General features: G+C 42.4%; 1 protein-coding gene across 11 annotated transcripts in view; it reads right to left on the bottom strand.

Moving 5' to 3' along the window:
* ABCB4 (ATP binding cassette subfamily B member 4) overlaps window positions 1–19,401 on the bottom strand; it is a 75,002-nt gene extending 55,601 nt beyond the window's left edge. For 4 of the 11 annotated variants that reach the window (XM_032643699.1, XM_032643702.1, XM_032643703.1 and 1 more), the window contains exons 1-8: window positions 19,316–19,401; window positions 19,017–19,105; window positions 14,962–15,016; window positions 11,026–11,176; window positions 5,276–5,333; window positions 3,450–3,641; window positions 2,008–2,179; window positions 285–409 (exon numbers count right to left, since the gene is read on the bottom strand). In XM_032643699.1, the coding sequence (XP_032499590.1) occupies window positions 285–409; window positions 2,008–2,179; window positions 3,450–3,641; window positions 5,276–5,333; window positions 11,026–11,176; window positions 14,962–15,016; window positions 19,017–19,099 (836 nt within the window). In that variant the 5' untranslated portion in view covers window positions 19,100–19,105; window positions 19,316–19,401. Of the gene's footprint in view, window positions 1–284; window positions 410–2,007; window positions 2,341–3,449; window positions 3,642–5,275; window positions 5,334–11,025; window positions 11,177–14,961; window positions 15,017–19,016; window positions 19,106–19,315 lie in introns of those variants that run through there. The other 7 variants (XM_032643705.1, XM_032643701.1, XM_032643706.1 and 4 more) reach the window with 7 other exon arrangements.
* Between the last annotated feature and the right edge of the window lie 202 nt (window positions 19,402–19,603).

Here is a 19,603-nt window from a genome sequence, read left to right as displayed (position 1 = left end):
TTTGTAATCCTACGTATTTTGTGTTATGCATTTAAAATCATTATTTTAAGAAGGGAGTCCATAGGTTTCATCAGACTGCCAAAGAAGTCCATGGAACATAAAAAGGTTAGAACCCTGCTGTAAAGTCTGACGTTAAACTCTAGCCATCAGTAAAGGGTGCCTATATTTTGTGGGTGAGGGGTTAATATTAGGTAAAGGAAAGCAGTAGACACATATCACAAAAGAGTAAGTAACAAAACATAAAAGTGGGTTCTTTGAACTAGTGGACAAAAAACCTTTCTGACCTTTTCAGCTCTCTGTTCTGGCCCCCAAAAGCTATCACAGTCTTGATGGCCCCCAGAGCCTCTTCTGCCACAGCACCTGCTTTTGCATACGCAGCTAGTTCTTTGTCGCTAAATGCTGAGAGAATCTGGAAAAGAGAGAAACATTCATGCCTTTTGTATGGGGAAAAATGTTCAAAGACTGTCTGATCAACTCTTTCACTTACTTTTTCTTCCCAAACCCTGTCCTTTATCAAACATTGTAGATATGAAGCAAACCACACTCACTGTACCTGATCCAACGGCTGCTTCCACTCCCTACAAGGGGCAAATTTGATCCGCCCTGGTGATATGTTCCCCAAGAGGAGTCCTAAGCAGCTTTCGGCAGGAAAGCGCCCTCTGCAGGAGGCCCCTTGGTCTTGTCGCTAACCTTAAACCAGGCGCCCCCATGCTCTACTCACCTCTGGCCCTAGCACACCTTTCAGATCTTTTGATCACGCAATACTTTGTGTAACTTGTTGGTTCTTTCCATAGATCAAAGATGTAGAAATGCAGAATAAGTAATTAACAGATGACCAGATCTTTTCCCTAGTTTCCCCTTCAATAATCTCGTGAACAAACTGTGTGAACAAGATAGCATCTAAAGAAAGATCACAAGAGGTCAACAAGCCCGCACACAAGCCTGCACGCAATAGAGGAGGGCAATGATTCTGACCCCCTATCTCAACAATTAACTGAGGTTACTTCCCCTTTTCCATTGAAAAGCTTTCATGACTGAACAGAATCTTCAGAGATGGTTTTTGGGGGACATCAAGCCCACCATCTCCCCAGACTGCCAGCATTCCGATTAAAAGTAACTTTCCTTTCTACCAACTTTTGCAAGTATTGATTGTTTTTAAGCGGCGAGCAGCCGGACTTGATTCGGTAACAGAGTCAGCAAAAGGAAATCCACACATAGTTCTCTAGAGAGTGTTTTTTGGGAATAGTGTGGAGTTCTGTATCTACTACCGTTTGTTCTCTGTTAATTGCAAAATAAACAAAAATAAAACCTTACTACTTGGAAAGGATTCACCATCCTTTTTTTTATTGTGTCACGATTTTTAATCACTTTGAAAACCATACTTCCAGACCTACTCACGGGTATTCTACTGAATAAGATGGCTAAACAAGATGTTGCAGGAGAACAGTAAAGGAAGAATCGAAACAAAAGAGATGCCAGAGTCTACTAAGTAAATCATCAACCCCAGAATGAGCAAAAATTGCCGGTAAAGTTTCTCAACTCTGGAGTGTTGGTTGAAATAGAACAGGTTTTGTGGATTTTACTGCAAGGCAAAATTGTCAGAGTGCCATTTAACTGTCACAGGTAACAATTCAAAATAAATAGGACAAATCTAAACTTATTTAAATGTTTTATATTCATGCAGTAGTTTGAAGGAACGTCATATTTTTTAAAGTATGTTTCCTGAAATAAGGACATGACCATTTATATAATTTAAATTAGTATGCCAGAAGATTTACCTAACGTAGTAACAGTTCCAAAAACAAAACGTAACTGAGGTAATAACTGTGACATTTTGCATCACATTAAAAACAACCTTCCTTATTAGAGCACCAGATTAACAACACGGTCCTGAACGTGGTTTCAAATGCCATTTAACATGGATCTGCACAAGTACCAGAATCCTGCATACTGAAAATAACTGTCTGCGTGGGTTAGCACACACGGAAATGCCCACGTTTCACATACCTTTGCCCAAACAGCTGTAGAGAGTCCCAGGATAGGGCTGATGGCCATTATCACAAGGGTGAGCTTCCATCCTCTGAGAAACCCCACTACGAATCCTGCAAAAAACGTGGCTATTGCTTGAAAGAACATTCCAACCTTGTCACCAATTCCTTCACTGATTTTGGAGATGTCACTAAAAAAGATCACACCTAAGTGGTTACAGGCAGGAGGTCTTCAGTCAGAAAGGTGAAGCAGACATCTAACAAACACAGAGACAGGCAACACTGGTTCAGACTCCTGCAAGCCTCTTTCACAGTCTTAGCCTCTTGAATGACATTTTTCCCCACCTAAATACTGTACAAAGGAAGAAATTCAGGATTAGTTCACGCTTCTAAGAAGTTAATAGCATTAAAAGTTGATGCTATTCAATTAGTTAATCCTGTTAGAGAAACATTAGCATTTTGAACCTATGAGTCAATTTGTTTAAAGGCAGGAGCTAGGGGGCTTCCCTGGTGGCGCAGTGGTTGGGGGTCCACCTGCCGATGCGGGGGACGCGGGTTCGTGCCCCGGTCCGGGGGGATCTCGCATGCCACAGAGCGGTTGGGCCCGTGGGCCGTGCCCGCTGGGCCTGCGTGTCCGGAGCCTGTGCTCCGCGGCGGGAGGGGTCACGGCGGTGGGAGGCCCGCGTGCCGCAAAAAAAAAAAAAAAAAAAAAAAAAAAAGTAAAAGTTTCAACGCACTCTATTCTCAATACAGCAGCCAATGTGATCCTTTGAAAATGGAAATCTGAACATGCTACTCCTCAGATCAAAAGTGCCCAGTGGCAAAGCTGAGGCCAGCCAGGCCCTACGTGCTCTGATCCTCTCTTCTCTTGGACCTCATATGCTCACTACCCTCTTGCCAGGACCTCCAGTCAGGAAAAGATTATCACCTATGTCCCCCTGCTGGAACGTAAGCAACAAGAGGAAGGAGATCTTTGTCTCATTCATTGGTATATCACAAACATCTAGAACACTGTTTGGCACATAATAGGCCCTCAAGGGCTTCCCTGGTGGCGCAGTGGTTGAGAGTCTGCCTGCCGATGCAAGGGACACGGGTTCGTGCCCTGGTCCAGGAAGATCCCACATGCCGTGGAGCGGCTGGGCCCGTGGGCCATGGCCGCTGAGCCTGCGTGTCCGGAGCCTGTGCTCCGCAACGGGAGAGGCCACAAGTAAAGGATGTAAGCTCATTCCTCAAATACGCCTACTACGTAACTAAGGCAAAAAAATCAAACAGATAAGGAAAATACACTGCGGCATAGGCTGTAATTGCTAAAGATGGTTATCAGACAATCTATTCCCAATACACACCAAATGCTTAATCTAGGAAAAAAAAAATTTTTCATTTAAAACCTTCCTTGGACATATTTTCACATACTTAGCAGTTAATTTCTTTATGAAAGTGTGGTGTTAACAGTATACTTACTCTGTTAGCCGAGTATTGAGTTCAGTGGTGTCATTGATGTCAAACCAGCCTATTTCCTGTCGTAGAATAGCATGAAAAAACTCTTGCCTAATTTTCTTAATCTGTCGGCCAGCTGCCAAAGTCCAAAATGAAACTTGTATATAGGCAGCAACAAGAACTCCAGCACCTAAACCTGAATAATAATATGCATATCTGGAAAATAATTCAAAAGTTTCTTTTAAATATAGTCTTTATCTCTTTGGGGAGAAATATTCAGAACTGGGAATTAGTCAATTTACAGACAGATCACAAAGACCATGCAGGACACTATAACAAATACACATGAATTTTTTTCTCTTTTCTTAAATTATAAGAGGATAATGGCAAACCTATCCACTTGAATGATCAGCCAAAGGTAAAATAAAGCTTTGTGGTTAACTGCAAAAATATAATGGTGTTCATGAACCATTTCTAAACTGGTAATGACAGTTTGTAAACACAATTTGCCTCTTTCACAATTCATATTCTAGACTTGCATATCTTACTGTACTTAAAAAGTGCACCACATTGCAAATACAGGACTAAACAGACGGAGCATGCAAAATGGTTCTTAGTATAAGTTTTCCCGTATTGTTTACACAAAGAACAAAAAACCCTCTTCCTAATTGGCAGAAGTTAAAAGGTGTTTTAAAAATAGAACGCTAGGGGCTTCCCCGGTGGTGCAGTGGTTGAGAATCTGCCTGCTAATGCAGGGGACACGGGTTCGAGCCCTGGTCTGGGAGGACTCCACATGCCGCGGAGCGACTGGGCCCGTGAGCTACAACTACTGAGCCTGTGCGCGTCTGGAGCCTGTGCCCCGCAACAAGAGAGGCCGCAATAGTGAGAGGCCCGCGCACCACGATGAAGAGTGGCCCCCACTTGCCACAACTAGAGAAAGCCCTCGCACAGAAACGAAGACCCAACACAGCCAAAATAAATTAATTAATTAATAATCTCCTACCCCCAACATCTTAAAAAATAAAAAAAAAATAGAACACTAAACTGTCATGAATTCAAACCAATTTGAAGTCTTCACTAAATTAGAGGAAAGTTAGTACCTTTATTTTTTTTAATTTAATTAATTTATTTTTAGTTTTTTGGGCATGCCCCGCAGCATGTGGCATCTTAGTTCCTCTACCAGGGATAGAAATTGTGCCCCCTGCATTGGAAGCGCGGAGTCTTAACCACAGGACCATGAGGGAAGTCCCAAAAGTTACTATCTTTAAAAGTAATAAATTCAATTTCAATACTCTCAAATATATTTTTTACATCATTTTACAAACTGTTTCCAGATAGAAGCCTTTCAGGCCTGCTATGGCAAACAGACAGTACTCATTTACGTCAGCAGCATTAGTCAGTAAGTAAACATATAAACGTTATGTGACAGGCTTTTGGGATTTCTACGAAGAAGGCTGAATGAGGGGGAAAATGCCATAAATGACATTACTGGATCAACGGACAAAACTGGAATACAGATGGTAGATTGGATCAAAGTATTGTATCAATATTAAATGTACTGAGGTTGATAGCTGTACTGTGGTTGTAAAGAGAATGTCCTATTCTTAGGAACCATGCTGAAGAATTTATGAGTAAAGGGTCATACTCTGTGCAGCTTATTTAAATGGCAGGGGAGGGGGAATAAATGAAAACAATAGGTTAAAGCGTCTAACAAAAGGTAAAGCGTATATAGGGACTCTTTGTACATTCTTAAAACTATTCGTAAGTTTGAAATTATTTTCAAATAAAATGTTTTTAAAAGTACACCATAAAGAAGTACATATGTATATATGCATATATTAGCCAATTACCTAGTCATTTCTTCTTCCAGAATTCTGGCTGGATTTAGCATTAACAAGGAAAAATTCACTAAATAAAAACAAAACAAAACAAAAATAAGACATTTTTGAAAGGCACTGCCAGGTTTTAAAAATCTTTTTTCTCTTTCCTTTTCACTCTCAAGTCACTCTTTTCATTTGACTCATGTAAAGGGCCCAAGGGTTTAGGTGCACTTAGGGTCCAGTTGGGGGAAGTTAAGCCCTCCCAGGTTCAGCCCCCTTCCTAGAGGGCCTTGAAGCAAACCAGCTTCCTAAGGCAGCAGAGAGGAGCTGACGAAGGGCATACAGAAGGCAGAGGGGGAAAAAAGAAATGGTCCACATAGAAAACACAAGATTTAAGGGGCACTTTTTTTCTTAGTGGCGCAAAGCACTTTCCATATACTTGCTTCTTTTGATTTTACTTTACTATATGTGTGTGTTTTCCCTTACATGCTTCCTCACGACGTAAGTAATAGAAAGGCTGAATTACATTCATTGCAAAGGAAGAAAAGTTAAAGAAAAGAAAAGATAGCTGAGTTGCTCAAAGACAAGTCAGTAGATCACTGGTACTTGGTCACCATCCTGCATTCCCTGTCCTGGTATTTTTAAAGCAGTATTAACTGGAAGGAAATTGTCTTTTAGTTTGAACTAATTTGATTAAAATGTCAATGTGCCTTTCCTGGTTTACATGTTTTAGTAATAGCTAGGATTTATTGAGCATTTATTACATGCCAGGCATTGTTCTCAACACTTTACATGCATTACTTCGTTTAAGTTTCACAGCAACTCTATGAGGTAGGACTATTTCATAAATTCCCATTTTACAGATGAAGAAATTGAAGCACAGGGAGATAAAGTAACTTACCCAAAGTCACACAGCTAGCAAGTAGGCTGAGAGTCCTAACACTATACCATACAGCTCGTGACACTATACTACAGTGATTGATTCATGTGGTAATGACTTATTTTCACTTTTTCAAAAACACAAAGTGAAAAAATAAAAAGGAAGCAGCCCATATCTACTGCATTCACATAATAATAGGATAAAATGTCACCACAGCATTGATGAGAAAGTACACCAGGGTAGGCATTTCCCATTTACCATGATGCTAGCAGAGAAACTAGTCTTTGTACTAGCCTTAGATCATGTTTTCTGGGTGCTGTGTCACCATTCTTACCTTCCTCCAAAGGAAAATAAGGTAGAAATTTATTTTAAACTACTGTCAGGATCAATTGCCAGGCATGTGGCCCTGATGGTGGCATAATTTTTCCCTTAGGATTGTTCTTTCTACGGATGTTCATAGTGAAGTGTTTCTGCTTATTAATCTAGCTCTTTATCAGTTACTAGATCCTTGAGGAATCAGACCGTATTTTACTTCTGTTCTTATCCGTTCCGTTTTGCAAGCACATTTCCTTCCTGAGTTCATAAATCTGACACCTTTGATATGCTACATTGGAACCGTGTTTCGAATTAGAGGCAGACAAGCTATCCTAAAGCTGTGGTATTTGTAGAAACCATTGTTCAAAACCACAGGCAACCTGCAGATATATGGGTACCTGGCTATTTTTTCCCCCTGAATGTAGAAATCAGGTGAAATCCTAGAATGAGTTTTACTCTCCTCCAACACCAGTATTACAACTCAGATTGACCCTCCCTCCTAGGAAATAAGAATCTACAAATAGTCCAAGTTTGACCTGCTCCTTTCTCAGAGTCCCAGGCCAAGAATGGCAATCTAATTCTGGGTTAGTAACCGTAGGAGCCCCAAAGCCCTCAGGAAACCAAGAGTTTCTGCTGCCTGACGACAAAGGTGAGGCAAATGTGTGTTGATGTCTCATTCCTGGAAGAGTCATGGAACGAAATCTGGAATTCTAGACCTGGAAAGCTCATGGAATTAGTTCTGGAAAAGGCCTCGACCTGGTCTTCACAGATGCTACCTATTAGGCTTCAGTCTCCTAAACGGTCTTTAAGTAGTTATGTGGTTGAATGCTTCACAACGCTGTCTGCCTGTTAGAATCCCGTGGGGAGCGTGAAAAAATATAGATGCCCAGGCTCCATCCAAGACCAGCTCAATCAGAACCTCTGGCTGAGTCTAGATCATAATTCTAAAAAGTGTCCCCAACTGATTCTAGTGTTCCAGGATGGAGAACTCCTACTCTAGTCTGCCTGAATGCCTCCCAGAATGAGGAAATGGGGAATTCTAGAGGCCGCCTATTCATTTTAGAGAGCTCCCATATAATTCATCCATTTCGTAGATGGGGAGACAGAATCTTAGAGTGGTTGCTTCATTTCCAAGTTCTTACAGCTAGTTTTCCCCCAATATTTATGTTCCAGACACTTGACATAAACTGTCTCATTTAATTCTATCAGTAAGTCTACCTTTCAAAGGTGAGAACAGTAGGGATTATAGAGGTTAAGTAATTTGCCCGAAGTCATAAGCTGGTAAGGGCCTAAATAATAAATGTGTACCTTAAGGATTACATGGGGAGACATTACATAAGGTCACTCTGAGTCTCAAAGTAAATCAATGTCTGCCTTCCTTGATCCTGCCCAGGACTTCTTTTATTATATAGAAACACTCAGCACAGGACAGAGTGGGTGCATGTCCAGGCAGCTTTGGCAGTGTGGGTAATTAATTAAGGTAACTGGGGCTCAAAACTGCCTTTTCCTCTCAACTATGTGGCAATGCAAGGGCACGCAGGGTATATTGATTTCTCCACAGAATCTCCCACATTATTACAGTCACACAGACTTGGCATAAAATATCAGGTTCCTAATACTCTGCAGAAAAACTGTTTCCTATGACTCCATTCTTAGGTTTGGATGAGGAATGTTTTATGCATAGTTTCTGCACAACTGAGTCATTGTGACGGAACAACCTTGTCACAGAGCCTTTATTCTGTTGACAAGGATGGGCTCTGTTCACAGTAAGTCACCATCAGGCCCTCCTGTAATTAAACCTTTTTTTCTTCTAACATTCCCTTCTCATTTGGCTCCCATTTAGTCTAGCTGTCCAAGAATCCAACGATTCTAAAGAACAGATTCTAAATAACATCATCTCTATGAGATGAGCTAGTGAGCTCAGCTAAGTACAGCTGAATACTCTATCTACTCTCAATCCCCAGGATTTTTGCTAAACTACAAATGCAAACATACCAATGAGCTCTCTGAGTATGCAATATAACAACCTCGTCTTCTCCAAAGAGGCACGGGAGTATTATTTGTACACACTACTAAAGAGTGGACATTGGAATTAATAACATTTGAGGTACTTCCCATGCCAAACCCTCCAAGAGAGCTGATAATGCCTAATGACAAATGTGGCTGTAGAGGACCAAGTGTCATTTAATTCGGAGGCCACTGAAACTAAGTTGGCAACTCGGGTGAGTTTATCACTCCAGGTATTACAGGTCTGTAAGTAAGCTCATGCCATGCCCCAGAGAGACCTTGAATTTAGCCCTGGGCACAGTACATGGCACCTGTCTGCCATTCCAGCTTCAAAGCGATACGGTTGCATAATTAGAAACACAGAAAAGACAAGCAAACTGCTCCAAATAAGAAAGTTGTGGAATTACTGTGGTGTTAGCAAAAACAAAAATAGGACGAATAAAACCGAACCAAATGCCAACTCCCCTGTGATAAGAGCACTGCATCAGATTTTTCAAAAAATTTAATTGTGATAATATACACAAAACCATCTTAACCGTTTTAAGTGTATAGTTAAGCAGTGTTAAATATATTCACGCTGTTGTACAACCAACCTCCAGAACTTTTTCACCTTCCCCCAACTGAAACTATGCCCATTAAACAACAACTCCCCGTTTTCTCCTCCCCCAAGCCTGCTACCACTATCTTACTTTCTGTTTCTATGAATTTGGCTACTATAGACACCTCATATAAGTGGAATAATACAATAATTGTCTTTTTGTGACAGGCTTTTTTCACTTAGCATAATGTCCTCAAGGGTCAACCATGTTGTAGCAGGTGTCTGAACTTCCTTATTAAGGCTGAATAATATTCCCTTGTATGTATATAACACATTTTGTTTATCCACTCATTCGTTAATCTGATTTTTTAAAATCCTGAGTTGAGACCAATTTGTTATTGATGCGTTCGAATATAGGCATCATCCTACTGTATGTGTGTGTGTGTGTGTCTTATAGATATAGATCTTATAAGAAGTACAAGGAAAACAAATAGAAAATTCCTCATTTCCATGAAGGCTTTTTAAACTACCCTATCTTACTCCAATTTTACCTTTATGGTGTTGAAGTTCTGGCCACTGGTCAAGCACAAGTAATCCATTTAAAACTTTCCCAAACACATCTTTTTAAAGGAGAAAGTTATTTACATTGGCAGTATAATGTATATGATCATGGGCATGGCTGGGATGGCAGAAAGACCTGGGTTTGAATTCTGCCCTAATACTGTATAACTCTGGACAAGCCTCAGTGTCTTCACGTGTCACAGAAAATAATATTACCTACTGTGTGGGACGGTTCTTGGAGGCTTAAGTGAAATAAGACCTAGCACACGATATACACAATGAAAGGTTACTATTATTGGTGCTATTTTTATTATAAAGAGGTTCTTCTCAGAGACAAGAGTACTGGAGAGTAAATAAACTATTTTTGTAGGAGCTTGATTTAACTTTTGAAGGATGCTTTTACTAGACTTCTAAAAGGCATTAATATTCATCAATATTTATGTAAAGTACAGCTTTTTCTTCCTGTTGTATAAATTAAGCAATCATGTTCTCTTAGGTAATTACAATTAAGCCCTACAATGCTAAGCAAATATGTAGTTCTCAATCAGTGAACACTGAAAACTCTTACTGAGTGTCATCTAAATTATAGAGTCCACTTTTTCTCAGATATCTTTACTATGAAAGCGGCCTTTCCTCTATCAGTTGTTTTCCTTCTATTCCACCATCTGTGTGCCAGTAAAGCTTCACTCGGTCTTCTCCAGCCTAGTCCTCACAGGTCTCTTGGGAGGAACTGAGCTATCATGCTTCGCAGAAAGCATGAACATCTTCCTTTCTATGTTAAATCTGGCTAATGTGAAAATAACTTTGTGCATTGAAACCGCACTCCAGTGCTGTTGACACAGCCTCTCACGTAGATGACATTAACTTACAGGACTCCTTTGGCTCTTCAGTAATTACAGTCCTTTGCGTGAGTTTCAAAGCACATCATTTTCACATTGAGTCCATTGACTCTTTAGTATTCTGTCAAGTAACAGTCAACCTTGTTGATCCAAAAATTAGAGACAGAAAGTGGGTCTAATTTTAGCAAAAAGGATGGGGGGAGATAAAAAAAGAAAACCAGAAACAGACCTACAAGCAGAGCATAGCTAAGAAGTACTACCACGCAAACTGATATATTCTGAAGCTCATCAGTAATCACTAATGGGATGGACCCGGCACAGACATACTCTGTTATAGTTCCACCATCCTCACGTAGACTGACTTCCTTACTTTATTTAAATGCAAAACTTTCTGGAGATGGGTGTTTCCTTATTCTATATTTAAAGTCAAATAGCATACACCTATTTGTTGAAATTTAAATGAGTATTTGAGGAAGATTTCTGAGACTGTTACAACCCCTTCTGTGATATCTGGAGTCACCCAGATGTCCGAACCATGAAGCAAGTAGAGGATGAATAGAAAAATCAATTTCTAATCTTCTACTCAGTTAAACATATATATAAAATACATATATATATTTTTAAATAGAGAAATGCTTACCTGGAAAGGAGAAGTTTCCTCCAATATTAACAAATCTGTCAGTCATTTCTCCAAATACTACCATCATGAGGGGGAGACCTGACCCATGAGCTATGGCCATGATAGTGCCGAAGGACATAAATAATTTATCCTGCCAATCAGAATATCGAAACTAGAAAAAAAAAGAAAAAGAAAGAAAAGATAAGAATACTTAGCTCGTGTAACAGGATTTCTCTTTTTTCACAATGATATGTTCTTCGGATTTTTATTTAATGTCAGTACTTTCGTAACGGTTGCGAATAAAGGTATTAGGGAAGAAAGAATTTCAATCCAATCACTGACAGATTAATTTCATGATTCTATTTATTTTGTATTCTGTGAGGAAATCAATCTAACTCCATTTAATCACTATCTTATTTGGATAAGTGCAATATGATCAGAAGGGACGAAGGTTTGGTCCCATTAAGAAATATTGTTTGATTTTCTAGAGCTCCTGAGGTAGTGAATTAAGAGCAGCTAGGGGTAGACATCATTTACATACACACACATAGTATGCCCTTTAAAAAGACATTCAGGGCTTCCCCGGTGGCACAGTGGTTAAGAATCCACCTGCCAATGTAGGGGACACGGGTTCAAGCCCCGGTCTGGGAAGATCCCACATGCCATGGAGCAACTAAGCCCGGGTGCCACAATTACTGAGCCCGCGTGCCACAACTACTGAAGCCCGTGCTCTGCAACAAGGGAAGCCACCGCACTGAGAAGCCTGCGCACAGCAACAAAGAGCAGCCCCCGCTCGCTGCAACTAGAGAAAGCCCGCGCGCAGCAACGAAGACCCAACGCAGCCAAAAATAAATAAATAAAATTTAAAAAGAAAGACATTCAGAATAGTTCAAAGGGAGAATTATAAAGGGGTTGGGGGGAACAGATCCTCTGGGTTTAATCCTCTGGGTTAAAGATCCCTTTAAGAGGTTTAAGTTCGCTTTTAGAAGGCAGCTCCACAGCGAAGTGCAACAAACATTAAGGAGTGCCTGAGTGTGTGCTTTAGGGAAGACTTGCTCATGGAGATGACGCTCATTGTAGAATCTTGAAAGGTAAGGGGGAATTAGCTGAAGAAGCAATGGGAAGTGCAGAGGAAGTGGAGGATGTTGAGGCTTAGAACAGCAGGGGGACTAGAAACCACACGAGTGCTCGGGTGACTCCACGCAGTGGAATTCCTGAGTGCACAGTACAAAGCGTGGAAGATGATACTAGAGAAAGGTCTAAAAGGCCTGGTGGGCCACACCAACAATCCTGGACTTAGTACCACCTACAGAGGAGAGGGGTGATACCACTTGTTACAGTGAAGTGCACAACACCCAAGAACTAACCAGCCAATCAGTGTCATAATTCTCCAAAACACTCTGTCCCTCGCCATCTTTTTAGTCCTCTCCAAATTCTCACTTTTTCTCACCATTTTTTTCTTTTTTTTTTTTACACCTCTACCGGAGTACAATTGCCCCACAATGGTTTTCTCACCATTTCTGATTGACTGAACTATGGCTCTCTCTCTTTGTTCTTCTTTCCTCCTCTGCCTTCCGGACTACATCTTCCGGCTATAAGTTTTCTGTTTCTATACCTTCCTCTCTGTCCCTTGCATCCTTCCTGTCTTTTTAACCTTTCCTTCTGCCCATTTCCCTTACCCCACCCCCTTTGGGGGACAAGGATCGGTAACCCGAAGAATGGATGATGAGTCAGGCTTGGTGGAGTGGGACCCCTGAGGGTGCAGGCTGAGTCAGACGGGCTCACTATGCAGGGGCACCCTGAGGTCAAAAGCACAAGGCGGGGAGTGAGGGGTGTGTGTGCAAACTGTTCTCAAAGAGTTCCAGGGGTTCAGCCTGGGAGACCACATTCCATCATCAAGCACGTAGGGCAAGCAAGAGTGCTGAAAGAGACAAGGGGTCAGAAGCCAGGTGGGGCCTGTAATGGAACAAGGGGAGCAGGTAAAGTCAAGGACAAGCGGGGAAGGGCCCCTAAAACTGCTACAAAAGGGACCAGTGTCCCCAAGGTTCGTTTTATGGCTCCTGCGGAAGGGAGATAGAGCCCTCGGGTCTATGGGCCACAGTTCAAGCACAGCAGCAGGCTGTCATATAATGTTCCTTCAGTGAACATTTATGTGAAATGGAGGAATGTTTTAAGTGCTTTTCAAGGTACATCTGAAACTCATATAATGTAATATGTTAATTGTACCTCAATTTTAAAAGTTTTTCATATTAATTAAATAAAACATTGTCTCCAAGCTTCAATTTAAAACTCCATGAATTTCACAGCAATACCCTAAGTAAACCTAGATCTGTTTTCAGATCAAAAAGAACAAAAAGAATGCATTCTAACTCCTATTAAAAAACACACTTTTGGGCTTCCCTGCTGGCGCAGTGGTTGAGAGTCTGCCTGCCGATGCAGGGGACGCAGGTTTGTGTCCCAGTCCGGGAGGATCCCACATGCCGCGGAGCGGCTGGGCCCGTGAGCCATGGCCGCTGAGCCTGCGCGTCCAGAGCCTGTGCTCCGCGACGGGAGAGGCCACAACAGTGAGAGGCCCACATACCGCAAAAAACACAAAACAAAACAAAACAAACCCACAGTTTTGTCCTGAACCTCTAGCAGAACAACAGCAAAAATATCTATTCAGAGGGTGAAAAAGATTACACTTACATTTAACTTAAGGTTAAACTTTTAGATTCAAATGATTGTTTCCACTTTAAAGTTAGTGACATTTTGTTTTCTCTACGAGGCAGATTTAAAACTTGTGCACTGGATTTCCCTGGTGGTGCAGTGGTTAAGAATCCACCTGCCAATGCAGGGGACACGGGTTTGATCCCTGGTCTGGGAAGATCCCACATGCCACAGAGCAACTAAGCCTGTGCACCACAACTACTGAGCCTGCGCTCTAGAGCCCGCGAGTCACAAGTATTGAAGCTCGCGCGCCTAGAGCCTATGCTCCGCAACAAGAGAAACCACCGCAGTGAGAAGCCCATGCACTGTAACGAAGAGTAGCCCCCGCTCGCCGCAACTAGAGAAAGCCCACGCGCAGCAATGAAGATCCAACGCAGCCAAAAATAAATAAAAATAAATAAAACCTATGCATTAAAACCAGATTTAGTTTCACAAACAATTTATTCTCTAAAGTACTAAATTGAAAAAATGTTACCCTTACTGAGACAAAAACATCACAAGCATAAGGGAGAAGAGAATCAACAGGGGCTTATGGTGACATGAGACGAACGCAGCAATGCTCCAGAGTGTGGACATTTTGGTGTCCTCTCATCCCTTACTTAATAAGTTGGAGGTTTCAGCTGACATGCCGCTTAATACCAACTTCTCTGCTATCAAAAAATGGCCGTCATAGTTTGAAACACATCATATTCACCAACAGTGGGCAAACATTTTCATGGGTCCCCTCTCTAAGACATATTACAAATGAAAAACAGATTTGACTTCTTCCAAAAGTATGTTGGCTTGCCTTGGACCAGCAGAAAACCACTGAGAATTGCTGTAAACATATCTGAGTCCATAACAGTAACTCCATATTTAATCAATTTTCCTGGAAGCCAATGTGAACATAATAAATTTCTTAATCATCTACAATTTTCTGTAGTTAACAATCTCTTTATATGCAAGCTTATTTTAAACTAAATTCGGGTTTTTTTGTGAAACAAGTGCTGAGATGCATTTTCCTGAAATTGGTTGGTTTGCATGCTGCTACGAACACAAGTCCTATTTTCAATTTCCCAGTACACCAGTTAGCTCTGCTCTCACGGCCAGCCTATTCCTACCTCTTTTATCATCCAGGACAGCACAGGTGCAGCAGAGAAAACCTATTGCTGCCTGTAGACAGTCTTAAAGTACTGCCGTAACTATGGATCCGAGACACAAATCTAACTGAAGGCAGGAATTATTCATATTTAATATTTCAGAGCTTACCAATGCTAATGGTCCAATCAAATTTACTTTCTTCGTTTTCTCCTTATCTTGTTTGCTGTAAAAAAATATAATTGACTGAATTTAAAAACTGTTACAAAATATTTCAATTGACTATAAATTTGAGTAGTTATCATATTCAATATTATATATATATTTAACATCTTTATTGGAGTATAATTGCTTTACAATGTTGTGTTAGTTTCTGCTGTATAACAAAGTGAATCAGCTGTATGTATACATATATCCCCATATCTCCTCCCTCTTGCATCTCCCTCCCACCCTCCCTATCCCACCCCTCTAGGCACCGAGCTGATCTCCCTGTGCTATGTGGCTGCTTCCCACTAGCTATCTATTTTACATTTGGTAGTGTATATATGTCAGTGCCACTCTCTCACTTTGTCCCAGCCTCCTCTCCCCGCTGGTCGCATGTCTTCAAGTCCATTCTCTACATCTGCGTCTTTATTCCTGTCCTGCCCCTAGGTTCATTAGAGCCATTTTTTTTTTTTAGATTCCATATATATGCGTTAGCATATGGTATTTGTTTTTGTCTTTCTGACTTACTTCACTCTATAAGACAGACTCTAGGTCCATCCACCTCACTACAAATAACTCAATTTTGTTTCTTTTTATGGCCGAGTAACATTCCATTGTATCTATGTGCCACACCTTCTTTATCCATTCATCTGTCAATGGACACTTAGGCTGCTTCCATGTCCTGGCTATTGTAAATAGTGCGGCAGTGAACAGTGTGGTACATGTCTCTTTTTGAATTATGGTTTTCTCAGGGTATCAACATTATACTTTCAAATATAAAATAGTGATGTACACAAATTGTCGAAATTATCCACTTTTGACTGCAAGGCAATCACCAAGTGCAAAGGTCACCATCCAAGTTACTATAGGAATCTCTGGATAACCGGGAGACGGTCACCTGTCTCGCAGAGCTCACGCACAGAGGGAGGATGACTATGTTAACAGTGTCCTCCAGATCAATTAATCCTTCACTTGCTAAAATCATACATATTGATCTAAAATTAGTAAAGGCTGGGACTTCCCTGGTGGCGCAGTGGTTAAGAATCCTCCTGCCAACGCAGGGGACACAGGTTTAAGCCCTGTTCACGAAAGATCCCACGTGACGTGGATCAACTAAGCCCGTGCACCACAACTACTGAGCCTGAGCCCTAGAGCCCGCGAGCCTCTACTACTGAGCCCGTGTGCCACAACTATTGAAGCCCATGCACCTAGAGTCCGTGCTCCGCAACAAGAGAAGCCACCGCGATGAGAAGCCTGCACACCGCAACAAAGAGTAGCCTCCGCTTGTTGCAACTAGAGAAAGCCCGCACGCAGCAACGAAGACCCAACGCAGCCAAATATAAATAAAATTAAATTTTAAAATTTATATTAAATAAATAAATAATAAAATAAAATTAGTAAAGGCTACCCTTCTGAATGATTACAGGGAGTGGTGTCAGGAAATCCTGTCAACCCTGCATTCAAAATACATCTAGAATTCAACCACTGCTCACCAATTTTATGGCTATCCCAATAGCCAGGAGAACTCCTGCCTTGTTTCTCCACTTCCACTTATGCCCACTTTAGTCTTTCCTCAACACAGTTGTCAGAGTAGTCATTTAAAAACTCACGTCACGTGGTTGCCAAGAGTTGTGGGGAGAGGGATGGATTGGGAGTTTGCGGCTAGCAGACGCAAACTATTACATATAGGATGGATAAACAACAAGGTCCTACTGTATAGCACAGGGAACTATATTCAATATCCTGTGATAAACCATAATGGAAAAGAATAAAAAAAGAATGCATATATATGCATAACTGAATCACTTTGCTGTACAGCAGAAATTAACACAACATTGTAAATCAACTATACGTCAATAACGCAGATTTTTAAAAAACTCTCAATTCGTATCATGCTACCCCTCTGCTCAAAGACTTACAATGGCTTCCACTTTTCTCAGAGTAAAAGCCAAATCCTAACATTAGCCTCTAGGGCCCCACATGATGTTTCCTTGTCACCTCTCTGACCACAGTGCCCGTTCCCACTGCTGCTTGCTCTGCTCCAGCCACCCTGGTGTCTCTGTCGTCGCTGTTCTGTGAACCTTCCAGACATGCTCCCATCGCAGGGTCTTTACTACCTCTGCCAGGAATGGTCTCCCTCAGATGCTACACACTTTTCTCATTTCTTTCAAGTTCTTGCTCAGATATTGCCTACTCAATAAAACCTCCCTTAACCACCCTACTTAAAATTGCAAACGACTTCCTTTTTGCACTCCTGATTTCTTTAGCCTTGATTAATGCTTTTCCATAGCGTTCATTCATTTGCTGAACATTTGCTGTAGTTTACATATTCAGCATATGTATTATTTATATCTATCTTCCATACAATAAATGCAAACTCTAGGAGAGCTGACTTTTTTTTTAAACCTAAAATGAATTTATTTAGCTTAAATGTCCAGGTAGGTGACAAAGTTTTACTCATAGGACTCGATCCCAAATTATCTAGAACATTCGCTAAAATCAAAGGACGGACATCTGCAATGAAATATGTTCAAAAGAATGTGCCATAGGCAATAACAGCATGATAGCAACAAGCATGTAACTAACTCTCAATTTGCCCTAAATAACTGAAGTGAGCTGAACTTCCTTTAATGTATAAGCTTTAGTCTGCTTTTTATAAAAATTTGTCTCCTTACACTTCATTTCATAATCTTACAGTTTCAACTTATTCTTAGCTTTTTGTATTTCTCTTTTGAACTGTCTTCTTTCCAACACAAGGCTGTGAGCTCCACTTCTGAGAATTTCCTTGGGTTCTGTCACTGCATCTTTTGCAGGAAACCCCCTCTGTACACTCATCAAATGTTCAGCCAGTGCAATACATAAACAGCCTTCTCCCAGAAAATGCCATCTATTTATAGATTCACAGTCAATCCCAGTCTAAATTGTCAGCTGACGAAACCCACATTTTTCTAGTAGAAAGAATATCAATTATTTTCTAGCAGAAATAATACCAATTTTATGTGGCACGCCAAATTTTCTATGAATGAATACCATGGTACGTAGAAGGAATAAGGCAAGATCACTGGATGAAGACGTTAACAGACAAAAATAATGCCTCAGTTGAACCACCAGATAGGCATGTTTTCCGTTGACTAATCAGGTCCCTTGCAGCTTGAGGACACACTACAGAACCTGATAAAATTTGTCCTTCGGGGTAATCACTGGATGACACAGTTCAATTAGTTCTGGGTGGCCTGGCATGAACTCAGAGACCACAACAGCCTCGTAAACTGAGGCTGAAGGCGGAAGTGATTCACTATTCCCACGGTGAAAGTCGGACAATGACAACATGTCACTGACTGGTTTGCTTCTGCCCCTACTGAGGTCCGTGAAGTGTGGGCAACAAGGGCCTTTGGGAACCCGAGAGCCGTCACAGGAAGGAAGACGTTCAAGAAAGAGGTCTCCCCCTTGCATCTGAACAAAAATTTCTTTGGAAGCACAGGTTAGGACGAATGAGGCTGCTCCAGGTGCCCCTACCCCCTTCACCCCTCACCACCCACAGGGGAGAAAGACGGAAGAGCCTGGCGCTGGGAGGAGCGGGGTGGGATGGGTAAAATGAGGAAGAGGAATAACGAGGGGGAGGAAGGAGGCTTCTGCTTCACTACGCTTGTTTAAAAAGCACAACCGTCAATGACACATGTCTGACGCTCTGCAAGCATAGAAGATCAGATGATGTTTATGAAAGTTTTCCAGCAAAGTTTTGAGTTACATAACGCAAGGAATGTTACGCCACACATATTCATCGAATCACCCTGCACAAAGAGAAGCGGGCACTTTTAAACACATCCTCTTCTTCCTGAGCCTGCTGCAAAAGAAGCCTCAGTGACATTCCTTGGGTAAGGTCAGAACCTCAGACAAGACTCTACGGAAGCTCCAAAACAAAGGTCAAAGGCATCATCAGATTTTCTCAACTTCTTCCCTCAGCCAGATTTGGCCCTGCTGATTCACGTGTCGCGGAAAAGCGGCGGCTGCGGGTTATGTACCTGCTGCTGCTGCCACGTTCAAATTCGTCCTCCGTTTTCTTGGGGATCCGGACTGTTGCGAGCCTTCCCGCCTCTAGATCCATCTCAGCCTAGGGAGAAACCACAGTCTCAGGTCCAAGAACACCCACCCACCGCGGGGAGGTCGACCAGCCTCCTCGCAAACCCTGCTCGAGGGATCGGGACCGGCTGACAGGTCCGCGGGGCCCGGGGACGCCGCGTGGAGGTCGCGCCGCCGCCGCCCGGAGCCCACTGTCGCCGGAGTCCCCTGGTCGGAGCCGGCGCGCCCAAGCTCCCCTCACCTGGGACCTCGCGCGTCTCTGGCCGAGCTGCTGGGCGCACGAGGGCTGCGGCCGCGGGGCCTGGACTTTGTTCCCGGCGGCCTCGCTCCCGCCCACCCACCCCCCCTGCGCACTTCGGGCCGGTGAGGGCCCCCGGGCCACAGGAGCCCCTCCCGCCGCCCTCCCGCCGCCCGCCCGGCTCACACGGCGGGCCAAGCGCGGAGAAGGGCCCGGCACGCCGCCCTCGCCGCCGGAGGTGCCCAGCCGGCCGCCGCCCACCCGGGCGAGCAGCCAGCCCCGGGCCGCTGC

This window comes from Phocoena sinus, chromosome 9 (genome assembly GCF_008692025.1).
Source record: "Phocoena sinus isolate mPhoSin1 chromosome 9, mPhoSin1.pri, whole genome shotgun sequence".
NCBI classification, from domain to species: domain Eukaryota; kingdom Metazoa; phylum Chordata; class Mammalia; order Artiodactyla; family Phocoenidae; genus Phocoena; species Phocoena sinus.
The sequence above is the reverse complement of the archived record's forward strand: the minus strand, read 5'-3'. Positions and strand labels throughout refer to the sequence as shown.